The following is a 17,261-nucleotide window of genomic DNA, read 5'->3' as shown; positions in this document are numbered from 1 at the left end:
CTGCGGTTAATTCCTGTGTACAAAAGTTCCTCAGTGCACATTTATTGAACGGAGTCATGAACGCAAATGTCGTCACAGACTGTCGGAGTAAAAGAGCCGTGTCTCGGTGGTGAAAATGTGAGTCACTCTGCGTACACACCTGATGGGCGGCGTTTACTCTCGCCACCTCTTGAATAACCTGTTAGCTCACCGACACAACACGACCTGCCACTCAACACCTCCACTGCTCTGCTCTGCTGTTAACGTCTCGCGAAGCGTGAACGTGGGGCTTTAACCAACATGAGCTTCGGGTTTTGGTTGAGAAGTCAACGCTCATAACTGAGGGTAAAGTTAAAATTTGAATTATGAAGTTAATTTTCTGCTGACTGGTACCATCTTGTGGCCACACTATCGTATCACAAAAAGTAAGTGTTCACTCAAAACAAAGACAGTAGCCTATAAGTTATATTCAAGTATTGTCAATAGTAGAACATGTGTCTAAAGGTGTTTATTTTGCATGACAATAGTGGCCTACAGCTGATTCCTGAAAATTCAGATAAATTATCTTATCAAGATTTTAGCTTATGTCATAATACGTAGCATCACTGTTATTTTAATTATTAGTCTAAGTCTTTTTAGTTCATAATTAGATTCTGAGTCATTTGCTAAATCTGTCACCCCAAGGCACTCACTGAATTCTTCTGAAGAAAAAACAACACAAGACTCTGAATTACTTCATTTGACAAGTAGCCTATGCTTTATATATAATATCGCCTTCTGCAGGAACAATCTTTAATTAGGCTTGAAAAGAAACATCATGAGTCCATTTTCTCAGTGATCACACACCTGTATATGACATATCATATCTCTGTAAATAAATAAAGAAATCACAAATATTATTTACCTCTCCACTAGATGTGTTCAAGACAGATAAAAGATGTTAGAATAACAGAAAAGAAAAGTTAAATCACCTTATTTTCTTTTTTTGAATTAGGCTACTAGTCCCTCTTCCTTGTTGGAAAACTGAGAATCTATGAATATGCAAATATTATATTTATTATATGAATATGTTTATCGGCTTGGCACGGGATGTCTCCCTCACTGAAAAGTCCATTCTTAGTTGCATATTGAACCACGATTGACTCCAAAACTTGTACAAATGGTACACAAATTGTACATTCATGACTTATTCTCATATTGAAGGTGAGAAACTTTCCTCCTTCAGCAGATGATTGTGAAAACAGTCTTCTAATGTCCTAGTGGTTAAACAAATAGTCCTACAACTGGTTGATTCAGGGTCAAGTAAGCATGCAACCTGCTCCTGAGCATGACACAGATCATCTGCCTGTTTCACGGCTCACAAGCAGAATATTCCTCAGAGATCAATAATTAATACAATCTTATAAACACTGGGTATGTAAAAACAAAGAACATGATGAAGGTAAGAAGTTCACTGACACAATACAGTGGATTGGAAAAATAAAAAGGAGATCGCACAGATTTCCATAAAACTGAATATTTATTTAGAAGTAAAGTTGACAGGCTTGTAGTCGCCGTTGTACAAGAGAAAAGTAGATCCTCCACTTATAACACCAGCGTTTCCCCCTTACTGCTTTGGAGGAGCGCTCACCGTGCGTGCGTGGCGCGGGTAGATTGCGTGCGCGTGCGTGGCGCGGGGAGATTGCGTGCGCGGCGCGGTTTCTATTTAGTTCTCCCCTCTCCTTACTTCCGCTCTGTAAGTGTGTGCGCACATGTGTGCGTGTGTCAGCTGCGAAGCCCCGCCCTTCGTAAAACAGAGCGAAGGAGAGAATGTGAATGCGCAAAGTAGACAGCACAAACTGAAACGTGCACATAAATTAGATCAATAGCATAAGCGTTTAGTTTATTTAATAGAAGAGCACCTGTCAATGTGAAAAGTGAGTTGTGAATAAAAAATATATTTATTTATTTTATTCGAGAGAAAAAACACCTTGAATTTCGCCCTGCCAAGACAATGGTAGGGGAAACACTGAACACGATATTGTACCAATGCCTCATTTATAGTTATAATAGTTGTCATAATAATACTTGAACCAGTCAAATGCGTGAAAACCTTCAATTGTAAGAAAAGAGAAGGAAATAGAGTTGGGAAACAATAGCTGTTGTAAAACATGTCACAATCCAGGAGATTCCTCCTATTAAAACTATGATGACAGTCAATTCCTGCCCTCTGCCTTACAGAGACCAAAGTTGGATATTTCCAAGCTTATCCGAAATAAGTTGCAGTGAATGGCCGTCAAATTGGTAAATACCAGTGGCATAACTGGAACTCCACATTGATACATAGTTTTGTGAATGTCAAAGTGTCATTAGGGATGAAAAATAGCCTACTTGCTGGCTCGTTGAGCACTCTGAGGACAACCTTTCCTTTTCAGCCGTGTACGTCGGGCGGGTTGAGCACCCTGCAGGTGTAAGTACCATTGAAGGTCGGGGAAACGTAACTCACGTTTCTTACTGCTCTCTAATGAGTTTTTCCAATTTGATCCTTCGGTTTTGGAGGAATTGATGCAAGTAAACAAGAAAACACGTTGGCATCTTCTTATTTACATCAAGTAATAACTTGTCTTTGACATTTTGTAGAATTCACCGTGACAATTAAACATAATTGAGAAAATAGCAACACAATCAGGGGAGTTTTATACTGCCTGCAATGCATTTTGGTCAATGCTCTACTTCTGTTGCTGGTTAATGATTGACTGGACACTGCATACGTTTAACAAATAACACTGATCAGCCTGGCGACATTTTGTATTTACACACCCATTTGTAACATGACCTCCATCAAGTGCACACAAAAGATTTGAGTCTTCTTAAGTCAGAAAACCTTCTGTCCACTTGGTACATTTCTTTGTGGAACGAGATAACACAAAAGGAAGATTCACGAGGAGAATTAGACATTATCTTTCGTATGCTGTACATTATCAAAGCCTAAAATACATATTCAAATTAAAATTGTATTTGTTACATACTCAATTGTACAAATACAGTGCAATAAAATGCTTTGTTACCATTTCTAAAATGAAGTAGTTAAATATAGAAAGGTGCAATAAGTAACAATAAGTATAATGATAAAAAAAAACAATAAAATGACATTACCTTGAAACTACTACATTTTTACACAAAACTAGGTTTTATGTGTACATTTCTAAAATAATACTCTCAAATACTGTGTAAGTAATATGGAAGTCCAAATGCCAACCTTTCTATTAAGTGCACTAAACTTACATCCTTCGTGCAATGACCCCAGGTTCTATGTCTATATACTATCATAGAGTATTACTGTTTACCTGTTGGAGCATTTAGGAGAGATGTAGGTATTTAAACTTACCACGCACCAAGAATCCTCCCATGAAAACAAAAAGCAGAATCATCTGATACATGGTATTAAACATGTAGCCTTGGAAGTTCTTCAGCAGATCTTCGCAGACTGAGGGAACTAAATGCTGGTGGTGAAAATGTTTTGTAGTTACTGATGGGTGGAGTAACATTAAGCCTATAAGGACACTTCTTCATTACTGTACTGTGCTTTCAGGGCTTGTCTGTGCACGTATAGTAGGCGGTTATCACGATCATCTCATGATTAATACTAACATATTTCCTCATGCACTTACACAGCACCGCTGATGATCGGGTAATGCAAGACTTATCTTCAGGTATCCGTACAGTTTTAAAAAAAAATGCAGAGCACAGTACACGTTGTCAAAAGGAAAACACTAGCTAGATTTAATCAGAAGAAACAAGAGTAGGCAAAAGTAGGCACTAAAGCCCAAGAAATGTATATTATAGAAAATGTTTACATATATAAAGCCATACAAATACATGATTACATTTAAAAATAAATATTTAATTGTTTTCATAAAGAGTAAATAATGCAGTTTCTGAACTCATATTCATATTTGAAGGCAGTTTGTGCTGAAAAAAAGTGTCTAAAAGATTTGAAATACGTCTTATTAGCCACACACATCTCTGTAAAACAAGACACATTAATCCATGAGACCTAACACACATTGGCTTGTTTCAGAGTCTGAATGCATCTCAGTACTGTGCATGCTATAAGTAAACCATAACGCTTCTTGTGATGTTAGTGCACTATGAATCAGGTATAGAGACACCTATTTGACAAGTGTTATATGCTTATATCACTTCATTTGTATCATTAAAAGAAGGTTGCTTGCAGCAGATAAGATGTTACCAGCAACCAAAATGTACCATAAGTGAAAAAAGAATCTAAACTGATGAGATTGTTACAGTAGTAATTACACTAACATACTATGTAGTGTGGCCTCTTTTAGGGTTGGATGTTCCTGTCTGTATGGCAGAGTGAGGAACTCAACAGTCTGGGTGAAATATTGTGCTAATCTGGTTGTTAAATGTTTAAATTAAGATTCACTGACAAGTGTAATAAACAACCATGTTCAATTCTTTTTTTTTTTTTAAATATGTATTCTTTTTTGCATAAAACTGTTGTAATCTTGACCGTAAGAATTTAAATTAGATCCGTAATTTAAGGTTGTTGATCAGAAGATGCTGTGAACACAGACATAATGTTTTATATCTATAGTTATGACCTTGTAAAAATGCATAATTTATTTTGGTTGCATTTAAAGCATACATTACTTCCTTCAAATGTCAAGAGTTAAAATAAATAGGAAGATATTTCCATACAGTACAGGAATGTAGCATTTGATCTAACTTGACCATGATGCATTGCGATCAGCTGACGGGCTGGGCTGAGATCAGAGATAGTATTTTAAAATGGGCTACGGATGGAAGTTAGAGATCAGTATGTCATACAGCAAAGATGGCGACAGTGCTGTACGTTGTGGAAACGAAATGATACCCTCCCACTTCGAGGTACTTTTATCCATAACTAGTGTCTGACACACACTAAAGTTATGTAAAATAGTAATAAGTATTATGTTGTTTGGGAATCCGAAGTAAAACGTTGTAGGTTTGATAAAGTTTTTATAGCATTTTCAAAACATCGACCCCCCCATGATCCATTGCGGAACCAGCGTTATTAGGTATATTTTGCCCTGCGGATTAACTCCCAGGAAAGAGCAGCTCAAAGCTGTGTTTCGGCCTCAACAAGCTCCAAAATGTACAGAAGAACATTGTAATGTCACATTTTTTTTACAGTTTTAGTTCATGCTACAGATGGTTAGTTATGGCCGTGATAAGAGTTTGAGTCCGGGAATGTATGCAGCCAGTAAGAAATAGCTGCCTGACTGGTAGTATTCAGGGTAAAAACCCCTCGTCACTTTAGCGCACTGCCGTACCCTCCAACAGTGTTACGGCTAATGGTAGCGGATCGGCGCTCTCCTCTTAATAGACTCTCTGTAGTTTGCCTTCTTGACACACCTTTTGTTGTCTCGTCTAGCTAGAGTCGGCTAACCATTGCTAGCTAGCGAGCATCACCCGCTTCGACTACCCGCCAGCGGTGAAGTGAAGTTAGGGCAACAGAGTTACTGTGAAGCCGAGGGAGCTGATAAGTGACGGCCGACACCCTGCCAGGTAGTTTATCTTCTAAATTAAAAACAAAATATGTTTTAACATTTGTATATTAACGAAGGGCGTGTCAAATCAAAGTATCAAGAGATGCAGCCATAACAGCCTCCAGTCATTAGCAGGCTAGCTAGCTAACAAGCTAACGTCAGATACATAGTAACCCAGCCGGTTTATTTCGATCTGCTCTGTGATCCATAAGCACCCGCTTTGAAAGCGAAAGTACTTTAGCTTGTATCCCTAGTAGGCCAGTCTGTCTGCTGTTGAAACGTTAAGCTGCTGCACCACAGCGATGGTTTCTGCTAGCTGGTGCTGATGCTTTCCCCATCATACCGCATCAACACCAACCTGAAAATGAACCCTTCCTGTTTTTGTATAGGCGTCATGTCACTGTAACTTTAAAGCTATATGTTGTTTTTCTATTTGTGAATAAGTGGTGGTGTCTCCTGTAGGATGAGTGGTGATGCATTGAACCCAGCTGCAGTGGCACAGTCAGTCGAGGATGTACATGGAGATGACCGGTGGATGTCACAGGTTGGTGGTTTTTATTAGGAAACATTCGTTCTTTATTCCCATGTGTCATTTAATAAATAATATATTTATTCCCTATGTATAATGCATTTTATCGCCTGTAGGATTAACGTTATTCCTCATAAGTTTTGTAAAACAGAGAACAACATCCCACTGTGGCGCTGTCTGACTCTTTCTACTCATATATCATACATAATACACATTAAAGCTTATTCCATATAGTATACGTTTCCCATGGCTATGTATGCTCAAGTTATTGACATGGAAATCATCACATTTTGTTAGAATTTATGAATTTATTCTTAGATTGCTTTATTAGGTCATCTGCCACCAATTACAATACATTTATTAGGGCAGCAACAACATATTGCATTTCATTTCTACCAGTGATGTTCACCATTGTGCTGTGACCCTGTGGTCTCCAGGCTAGAACAGCACATTATCATGAGATGAAGTTTTGACAATATTCTTAATCATTTTTGTCACAAATGTGGGGTAAAGGTTGACGTTACCATTCCCAAGACTTGTGTTTCTTTCAGAGCATCACTTTCTCTTGTTTATTTAGTGGCACCATCTGGTAGGTCTATGCAAGGTTAATCCTCCAAAGCTAATAGGACTGAGACGGTCTCCTTTTTACTCCCAGGCACCAGATGTGTCTCGTTGTGTGATGAGGTTGCAGGATTTATCTGAATATATGAGCATTATCCAAAGATTTAGACACAAAGGCGTTAACTCGGACTGATATTCCTAATATTAAACTGAATACATTGTCTTGTTTTCTGTGAGTAGGATGTTTGTTTGTTTTCATTTGTCTCTCACATTTATGGACTATATCACAAGCTCTGTTGTGATGAGGCTGTGCATTTGTTTTGTTTGTTTGTTTACAGCACACAAGATTTGTGCAGGAGTGTAAGGATGCTGAACCAGACGTGCTTTTTGTGGGAGATTCTATGATACAACTAATGCAGCAGTATGAGGTGAGTGGATGTTTTTGTCTTTTTAAAATATTTTTTAAACACATAGGGAATGCTGTACATTTCAACTATGGATTCCTGTCCAAAACTGTAGCACAACTCCTAAAAGAGATGTTCTCTGTATATTGGATTGTGGGACGGCATCATCCTTTCATAAAGGATGGTCCAGTGTACCCTATGCTAAAATCGATTTTAAAAGAAAGCATTGAAGCACCTTTCCTAAGCATTTAGAGAATTAAAACAGCATTTATCATGGCTGCCACTTAATACTTTCTGGTCATTTCACTCATTTAGGAACCTTCCTAAGCAAAACAGACTATCTTTTAAACATTATTTCATTATTTTCACTCAATACTTTAGTGTAAATGTAAATATGTTTATGTTGCCTTGCTACAATTCTTATATTGGTATGCGTATCGCTGTAATGAGTCTCGTTGCTGATCAGTGAGCTGTTTGATATCAGTCACCAAAAGTCAGAAATTCTCATATGAAAAGCAGATTTCTGGTTTCCTGTCCACAGGTCTGGAGGGAGTTATTCTCTCCTCTTCATGCGCTCAACTTTGCCATTGGAGGGGACACCACCTGTAACGTGCTGTGGAGGCTGCAGAATGGAGAACTGGAGAACATCCGTCCCAAGGTGAGACAAGCCTGCTAAGACCTCTCACACACAGTAAACTCTTTTACATCTCAGGGGCAGAACAAACTCCCTACATACACATTTTATTTCTGTTCTCCACAAAACACCATGTGCATACACCTTTTTTTTTTTTTTACACCATGTAGCTGTCCCTGCCCTCCTCATCTGGTTGGATGCAGCAGGTAGGGATGTCACGAGAACTGATAGTCGTCCCAGCGGCGCCCCATCGTCACGTAGACAATAGAAAATGTGTATGAGACACAATAAACTAACTATTGACGCGTCCAGAGCACGCAGCCTATTTTTTCCCTTTTTATAATATAACATTGTGAACAAAAAATCCGTTTTGAAATCGCCACGAGAGCTCGTTCACGTCGGCTCGTTCACGTCGGCTCGTTCACGTCGGCTCGTTCACGTCGGCTCGTTCACGTCGGCTCGTTCACCTCGGCTCGTTCACGTCGGCTCGTTCACCTCGGCTCGTTCACGTCAGCTGTTCGCAGCTGGTGGAGTGAGGTTCCTTTAGAGTTGCGTTCATGCTCTATTCAGTAAAAAATAATATTGGGCTCGGGAAAATTATAAAATGTTCATGATGTTTTCAAATGTGGTCTTGTGAAACATAGTTTTTGACAAGAAGCTAAACCAGCATGCCAATGGTCGTGTGGGAGTGTATGTTGAAGTACATGGGATTTATTGTTTTCTTTTGTTTTTTTTACCGTGGCATCGAGAATCGTTGCATTTCACTGGTATTGGAGTCGTCTACTAAGTTTTTGTGCTAATGATATTTATATAAATATAGACATTGGGAACAGCTCATTCTCTCAACACAACTAACATAATGTTGCTTAGTTATTACTGTAATAATGCTTTGATCACACTTAAAATGTGTTCAGTGAAAGTGAACTAAGCGTCTGTCTGCGTCCTGTGCAGGTGGTGGTGTTGTGGGTTGGAACCAACAATCACCAACACACAGCAGAGCAAGTTGCTGGAGGAATTCTTGCTATTGCGAAGCTGCTCACCTCCAGCCTCCCCAAGGCGAAGATAGTTGTACTGGTAAGTAGTTAACTACTTCAATGTGATGAACTTCGCATGATGTATAAAAAAACCAAAACAAGTTGCCAGCTCACAGTTACAGTTTACTCGCTTCCGTAAATAAGAAATGTAGAATATAAGAAACAAAACAAACTGTCTGTGTGATTAGTTAGTGTAGTTTACAATAACGATTAATAATTAGAATAATAGTCCAAATAAATATAAATGATAAAGGGTGCTATTTTAAAGCCTAAATAAAACTAAAATGTAGATCAAGTATTGAATGTCTGTTTATCATGTGGCAGATTATCTTCTCCCCGGGTGTCGATGGGAAATCCTCTCTTAACCTTCTTTTTGAATAAATGAGTCAAAAATATAATTGTTGTGCCCTTCAGAGTTTGTTGCCTCGAGGGGAGCGACCCAACCCCCTGAGGGAGAAAAACGCGGCGGTTAACGAGTTTCTGCTCTCCTGGCTGCCGCGACTGGGTCGGGCTCAGGTCCTGGATGTGAGCGGGGACTTCGTTCACTCTGATGGAGCCATCAGCCCGCAGGACATGTTTGACTTCCTCCACCTGACGCAGACAGGATACCGCACCATAGCGAAGCCCCTCAGTGACCTGCTGCTCCAGATACTGGATGAGAAGCCAGAGGAGCAGCCGGCGTCGCTGATTTGAGGGGCCGTGGCCGAGCAGCACATTTATCCAGAGGCATGTCTCACCCACTGCTGTGGGAGACAGGGGAGACATGTCTCTGGTATCTGGAGGAGGAAGGGCTTACTTATCGGGGGGGGGGAGGGGGGTAAGAGGCACACTGATGTGAGTGGGCCTCGGAGGGGTGCGGGATCACATTCATGAGGGTTGGGTGTGGAGAGGTGCTGAAGAGGGAGAGAGACCTCACTACAGACGTAGACACTGTGATTGCAGTGATTGAGACTTCTCTGAATCAGACGGATATACTGAGATCACACGGAGATGTGACGCAGAACAGAAAAACAATCACATTTTTCCTCCGTGTTTTGTTTGATGACGGCAAAACTGTTAACTGTGCGGCCTCTCTGTTAACACATGAGAAGTCCAGTGCACAACACACACAGTCGGCAGAACGTTAAACAACGTTGTACACTGTTATGAGTCTGAGCTGTGGTTCCCAACCGCAAGATGTCACAAGATGTCACAAGATGTCACAAGATGTCACAAGATGTCATAAGATGTCACAAGATGTCACACGATAATTTAAGGAATAACATAAAAATATTTCTGATCATGTTCCCAGATTAATTTTTTCTTGCCAAATGACCTCTTCAGGCTAAATCGAAACAATCCGAAAAGTGGAAATCCCTCTTGGGTGAGGCATTGTGTGCTTTTAAAGGTCCGCTAGTTACAAAGGTTGGAAACCACTGCTGAGATGCACACTATGTATCGCAGTGAGCAGCATTTAAAAATATCTCTCACTATTAGATGATTTTGCTTCAAGAATAATCCAGTGAAGTAAATGTCATAAAAAATAATTTACACAAATTGACTGATAGTTTCGTCTGTTCAGTCCTTCGAGTACTATTTCATACACTCAGCAAAACAAGGAGCACTTACTCTGATAACAGTTCACTTGTGAATTCAGTGTGTCACCAATTAGATGTCTTTTTTGAAACTTAATCAATATGAAAAAGATATATATCGGGAGAGTTAACTACTTCTACACACACACACACACACACACACACACACACACACACACACTTCTGCTTCTGTCTTTAAATGAGTGAATATCAAGTCAAAATCATGTATGAATACATACTCATTGATGATGTTAGGCTGAATCTACTTGTCTGATAATCTACTGATGTCTTACAAACACCCTCAAGCAAAACTTCTATCACACCCAGCAAGTGTATTTACATTTTACTTTTACATTTAGCAGATAAATCTACTATGACATTTCATTTTGATGTCTAAAACAAGCGTTTTAAACGTTTTGTATTGCCAAAACTAAGACCTGCTTTTTAAAACTGCTCCGAACGACTTCTAGACGGTGTCCTGTATCTGTTGAAGGACATTATTTAATAGAAACATGTCAATGATATTGTGTGTGCACTGGTTTTCAGTAGGTTTACAGTGCAACACTGCACTTGATTCAATATTTTACAAAAAAGTAAAAACAGTTGTGATAATCTGGTGTTCGTCACGTCCTAATGCTTTCTCATCACATTGCTAATCGTAATATGAGGCATTCCTTATGAAAATGCAGATTGATTTGGGACAATTCTTTCTTCATGTGTATCTCACATTAATATATCCAAATATTCACAGTCTGACACTTTGACACAAGCTCTCTCTCCCTCTCCCTCCTAAATACATGAATATACAGTATTTTCTCTCTTTATTCTGTTTCTCACCTCTTTGTTTCTCTCCCTGTTGTATGTGTAGTCGACTCTCACCAGCCCTCCCACCCCGGGCCCTCACTTCTGTAGCTACTGAATATTTTTAGGAATAAAAAGTAGCCACATGGTTAAGCTGCTGAACACAGCTATACTGAATATGCTCGCGCTAAATGCTCAAAAGCAATCACAGGTCATGTAAAGAAAACAATTTGTCTGTGAGCTTCTACTGTTTCTTCATGGTTTCGGTTCTGAGAGTCAAATTATGCGACGTTACTGCTGTCTTAAGCTCTGCACATATGCGTGCTGTGTTATATATAAATAGTGTATGTGTGTGTGCCTTAAGTGTTCATGGGGACGGTTGTATACAGTATGTCTGGTACTGGATTGTGTAAATTGGACGTATGAGTGTCTTTAGAAGTGACCCCCGTTGTATATAAGACGTGAAGCTTGAGGAAATGATGTTTGACTGGGGGTCAGGTTGTGGGAGTCTGTTTGGTGCGATACAGCATTTGCACTGTTTTGGCTCGTTGTCACGTTATTGAGGTAAAGCATTCCATTAAAGAAAATGAAATCTAATCATGTGTTGGGAGTGATCTTTTCAGTTTGCTCCTTATTTAAAGCTGTCTCTTGTGATGACTTAGCTATGGAAGCCCTGAGGGACAAACACAAAAGATCTCTCATGTGATTGCAGCTTAAGAACGAGTGAAGAAACAAGTTTTTAACCAGGATCATCTTTTTAAAGTTCCATGAAACCAGGACAGAAAACTGTGAAAGGTTTTAAGTTGCTTCTTTGTTTTTCATCTGTGAAAACACAAACAGATTTATTTGCCTCTCAGGGCTTCCATCGTGATCATATCTGAATTTTAAAGAAAGAAACAGGAAGCAAGGCTATGAATGTGCAGTGCTGTGTTACACACTCACCAGCAGTGGAAACCATTTTAAGGAGACACTAACAAGGCTCACTGCTTGTTCCCCGCCTCCTCTCGTTCAGCCAGATCATTCTTACTTGCCTGATTAATTAGCTTTAAGCACGTTTATCTCTTATGTAATAATTCACCAACATCACAGAAGCAATTTAGACTCCTGTTAAACGTCCTTATTAAACACGCAGTTAGGTGTGCTGGAGTTTATATGATTGTTGCAAGTTGTAAAATACAGAGTTAATAAACCATTTGCTCACGTTTGATGTTACTCATTAATTTTAAATGACCCAAAACTGTCCCAGTGCAGCTAAAATAGTTGGTCCATCTGGAGGCCCGTACTGTCGACTGAGTATGAAGTCTGAAGCGCCGTTAACACCTCGAGCTCAGCCCAAAACTAAACGACTTAAAGCTGGATTGACTGAGGAATTAAAGCTGTTATTTTTACTAGTTTTTTCTAGTATATGCTGTAAAAAAAAGAAGGAAAACAACTGTTTATGTCACATAATGAGATGGTAAAACGTTAAAAGACACTTTTCTCTGCGTACATTAAACATCTAGGGAAATAAAAAACACTTTGGCACTTTGTCCACAGCTTGTACATTTCTAAACCAAATATGTTTAGACTGCCTGTAATCCCAATCTAAATATGCACTTAATGTTTTCAAATGTCTTGCAGCTGGCCATGTTGGCAGTGGATACATATGTGAACCCTTTTGTTTATCAACACACAAAATGTGAAATGATAAGTTTCTAATCCCAACAGGCATTATCAGAGACTGAGGCGTCAGAGACGAGTTAGCTACACCCTGATGCAATCTATATCTGGCCTTGTGTGTTGCTCCTGCTCTATTGACCTGTTTGATATTTGGCTGTACTTCAGTGTGAACAAGCTGCGCAGTGTTGGTCCATCTGAAACACAACATCTCAAGGGCCTGAATGAACAGCGAAGGCAAGAGGAAAACATTAAATCCCAATTAGATATATATGTTCTGACTTTGTGTATGAACCTGTGGGCTCGGGGTTTGTAATAAATGCTGCAGTGGTTACAACGTGCACTTGAGACCTTTAGACATTTTCAATAACAAAGCACGGGTATCACAAGTTAATAAGCGTTAGTGGAAAGCGAACACAATTTGAACAGCTGCACACATCGGTACATGGTCTACTATTGATTTAGTGTCTAACTTGACATTCTCTGTAATAAAACATTGTAATATATAATCAAATGTACTTCTTTGAAAACAAGGTCTAAATTAGTCACAATTTCCCTCATGTGTTTCAGTGTTTTCGATGCCCATGCAATGTGAGGCATCGTTTCGTATTATTTCTCTCAGATGTTATGATTTCATAAATGATAAGTGCATGCTTGTGCCTTGGCCATGTGCTGTAACCCTCATGATGTCGTATTGTCGTATAACCCTAACCCTAACCCTAACCCGTAAAAAAAAAGAAAGAAAGAAAGTTCAAATAAATCCATCACATGTTTTCATAATCACTTCAAAATCAGATTATATGATTTCAGAGGAAATTAAATAGAGAAGTTGTTACCAACATAAAAGAAGAAGTAAGTCATTTTCATTTTTGTGCTAATCAGCAGGAACAGTTATTTTACATACACAATGTGCATTTGCTGTCACAGAACTGTGGGATTTTTCTCAGGTGTTTGAAATGTTCTTCTGCCAGAGGTAGTAACCAGTATCAGCCAGGTGAGGGCCTAGGTGTCTAACAGAAGCATTTATATAAATCAACAGCGAGACAAGACAGACAAAAAGCCACATCGCTTTCGCTGAGGAACTCCCCCTCCCCTGTACAAAGCACTTTGCAGCTTCACTGCAGCAGATAAGGACCGTCATGATTGGTTGATTAGGTGATAAATTGAAGGACAAAGTGGAATGAAAACGTGGGTTTTGGCAGCTTATAGCAAAACCTGAAAGATGGTTTTAACCAAGGCAGCATTCCTCAAGGTGAGCTTTGAGGGATTGAAGTGAATATCAAACTATACTTTCTTAGTTTTCAACTTGTCACGCTGCCTTAACCGCTTTGTCCTCCTCTCATGGCGTTTAAATGGAGGGTTCACCTTTCAGATCTCAGAATATTTGGCCTCAAACCGACAGATCCGAGGGGAAACATCTGCTTCCTGACTCCGATTACCCACCATTTACACCTGATACTCCTGTGACCTACCTTTTTCACCCTTTTATCATTCAATGCAGCCACACAACACATGCAAGTCACACCGCTGCACCTTCCTCTGTGGGTCCCCGGATCAACCATATTCAAGCCTATGAGTCATCCACACACACAGCCATGTTCTAATGCATCCATTCTGACTCTCAAAACCTATTTCTCTATTTTGTAAACAAAGTTGCTTGTCACCATTTTAAAAACCACACTCGTGCATAGAGGATCTCCACTGCAAATGACACGTCCATGATACCTCATTGAGCTTTACAGTGCAAACATGACAACCAATCTGGTTCATCATTTGCCACTCGAGCAGCCAAAGGAGCTGTTTTACCTGCATTGAGGTTGGTGTAAGACCATCTCTACCTCACTCGAACAGTGCAGAATTGCAGAGGGCCTTACTACTCTGCGACCAGGTCATCAAAATTCATTAAGTCCCATTGATTTCTGCACTGCACCTTTCAGTCATTATGTTTGTCCCAAAGCTAATTCAGCAGGTCTCAGGTCAGGGTCAGGCTGTCCAGGACAATCATTTCTTGATTTGTGCCACTTAATGACTTTGGACTGAGTACAAACCAAAGCAGCCTGGCATTGCTTTTGCTGTCAATTAATGGCTGCATTTTCTGTGTTTAAATATAGTTCAGAGCTAAATACTCTGTAGGACGAGCTGCCCTTTGGCCTATTCTGGCTCCAATCACTGTGTCTTAAGCAGTCTTGTTCTTCAACAGGATTTAAACTCCTGCAAATCAGGTTTTCTCACTTGTCCTCCTTCGTCATTTTAAGGTTTATGTACAAGCATAACAGGGGTTGTCACTTATAACCTCAGGCCTGACAGCTCTTCCTGACACAAACCATGCATGCCTATGAAGAAAATTAGAATTGGATTGCCTTCTCATCTGTGGAAAGATCTGTTGTAATCCACTAACACTAACACTGCCAGTAACAATACATCCTCCAAAATACAACAAAATGTGTCCATGCCCTCTAGAACAACACATAGACGCATTTTCTGATTTGACGCCAGGACCATCCATTTGTCACTTGAATATAAACTATGTCATTTTGGGTAACTTGCTGAAATGACTGGTGCAGTCCTTCTTGTTCTCATAGGTTGTGTTGCGGGTCAAGCCAGAAGCCCAGCAGCCAGGCGACAGCTTTTTCCACTACGTCACTCAGATGCCTTGATCAGTGTCCTGCCAGACCTGTCAAACTGAAGGCCATTTACTTCAGTTCATCCTGACAGGTTCAAATTTGGGCCATTTTGGACACAACCAAAAACTAATTTTGAGAACTTTTAAATGACCTTCAAATGATCTTTGTACGACAGCGTATTAAAGCCATTGTATCTAAATTAATAAATTAAGGGGGGTAATATTCCGACTCTAAATTTCCAAGATTAGACTCGTAAATGTATGAGAATAAAACGTGGATGTTCTCTTAGATTAAATTGGTAAATGTATGAGAAAAAGCCCTGACAAAGTTATGAGGAAACGCTTGACTATTCTCTGAGATTAAAGTCACAAATTTACTAAAAATTGTGGGGTTTTTGTAAAGGAACCACATTGCTTCACTTTGTAAGGTTGGATCGACCACAACACCACAGAGTACAGTTTATTTCTCTGAATATTAACCCCCCTCCACCAGCTCCGTAACAATTTAGTTTTGTCGTAGTCCTTTACTGGAGCCGCCTTTTGCCTTGCCCGGAAAACACAGTGTTAGGAGAAGGTGCTACATCAGCTCCCACATTCACATTTTCACAGACAGATTAAGGATTCAAACTGGCATCTCTCCAGTCATAAGGCCACTTCTTTAACCTCGAGGCTAATCGTCGCCCCTGTTATGCCCCTGTATGGCAGCAGAGTGCATTCCACAGCAGTGAGGCCAGCGGTGTGTTGGTGTTTCCACGCTTTCGTTAAAACCCTGATGGAATGTAAAAAAATTGCTCTTGTGTCAAAAAGCCACCAAAAAAAAAAGAGCTGTAGAAATGTTTAAAACATCGAGACTGTGAGAAAAAGATAAAAAAAAAAAGAATGCAAGCAGAGAGTGACATGTTTTACTTCAGCTTGTTTGAGGAATATTTCTAATGTGTTCTTCACTCTTATTATTTTCAGTTGTCTTCCAGACCGGCAGCTCAGAAGTGAATTATGAGTTCATCATATGAGTTTATCAGTTCTACCTGAGCAACCGTGAGGCAGAAACGAGATAGTTTCGCACATCCACAGTGCTTTTCCTTGCTCAATGATGTGTCAAAAGAGGGGAATTATAGTTTTGTTTAAAAGATCAATTCATGAAAAATTAATACTTAACTAATCATGAGTCACTTAACCGATTCATAAATTCATCATTAACGAGTTGCATTCGCTACAGTGTGACTAACAATAGCTGATAAGATTGTAAAGTCAGGGTGTAAATTAAATATGCTAAAGGTTGTTAACTCAGTGAGTCAATAAATGATGATTAAATGCAGCATTGCTCCTGACAAAAATAATGATAAAGGAATCACATATCTGATCGCATCACTTCTTATTTCCTCTTAGATAAAAGGTGATACAATTCTGAAATGTGTTTCCTTGATGGAATGATCCTCCAATGATAATGAATTGCTTAGTAACAATTAAATACTAATACAAACCAAAATACTATTGTACGCATTTATATGTGTGTGTCTGCTGTAGATACTGGTGCCCAAAAAGGTCTCGCAAGGACACAAAGCTGGCACGTTAATGGCCCCTTGAGATAAACCTGATGTGTTGAGTAGTGTGATACTCAAAGAGCTCACTTAAGCCAAAGAACATCAGTTAGTGTTGACTGTGTGAGTGTTGAAATAAATATTAGTGTTGAAGGAATAAACAATCATAATTATTTGAACTACAGCTGAGTAAAACAGAGACTAATGTCCTGCAGCATCAGAGTCATTTTTAAATGATCTTTGATGGTTATGAACTCTTTCATAACTGTGACTGCACAGTGATCAAAAAAGTAAGAGCAGCACTTTTCTAATGCTTGTTGTAATAAATAAACTAAAAATGAAAGAAACCAAAGGTCAGAATATGCTTGCACAGAAGACCTGTTTACTGTATTCT

General features: G+C 39.4%; 1 protein-coding gene across 3 annotated transcripts; it reads left to right on the top strand.

Moving 5' to 3' along the window:
* Positions 1-253: 253 nt before the first annotated feature.
* Positions 254-11,647, top strand: pafah1b2 (platelet-activating factor acetylhydrolase 1b, catalytic subunit 2). Of its 3 annotated transcripts, none has more exons than XM_029448735.1 (6): positions 254-324; positions 5,976-6,057; positions 6,942-7,031; positions 7,549-7,665; positions 8,593-8,715; positions 9,090-11,647. In XM_029448735.1, the coding sequence occupies exons 2-6, from the start codon at positions 5,977-5,979 to the stop codon at positions 9,366-9,368; spliced, it is 690 nt and encodes a 229-aa protein (XP_029304595.1). In that variant the 5' UTR covers positions 254-324; position 5,976; the 3' UTR covers positions 9,369-11,647. The 3 variants fall into 3 exon arrangements, with proteins under 3 accessions (XP_029304595.1, XP_029304594.1, XP_029304593.1); XM_029448734.1 differs by lacking the exon at positions 254-324 and adding an exon at positions 5,194-5,532 and having other exon boundaries at positions 5,958-6,057; XM_029448733.1 differs by lacking the exon at positions 254-324 and adding an exon at positions 5,199-5,532.
* Positions 11,648-17,261: the final 5,614 nt, after the last annotated feature.

The sequence above is a fragment of the Cottoperca gobio genome, chromosome 14, assembly GCF_900634415.1.
Source record: "Cottoperca gobio chromosome 14, fCotGob3.1, whole genome shotgun sequence".
NCBI classification, from domain to species: domain Eukaryota; kingdom Metazoa; phylum Chordata; class Actinopteri; order Perciformes; family Bovichtidae; genus Cottoperca; species Cottoperca gobio.
Note: the sequence above shows the minus strand (reverse complement) of the source record. Positions and strands in the feature narration are given on the sequence as shown.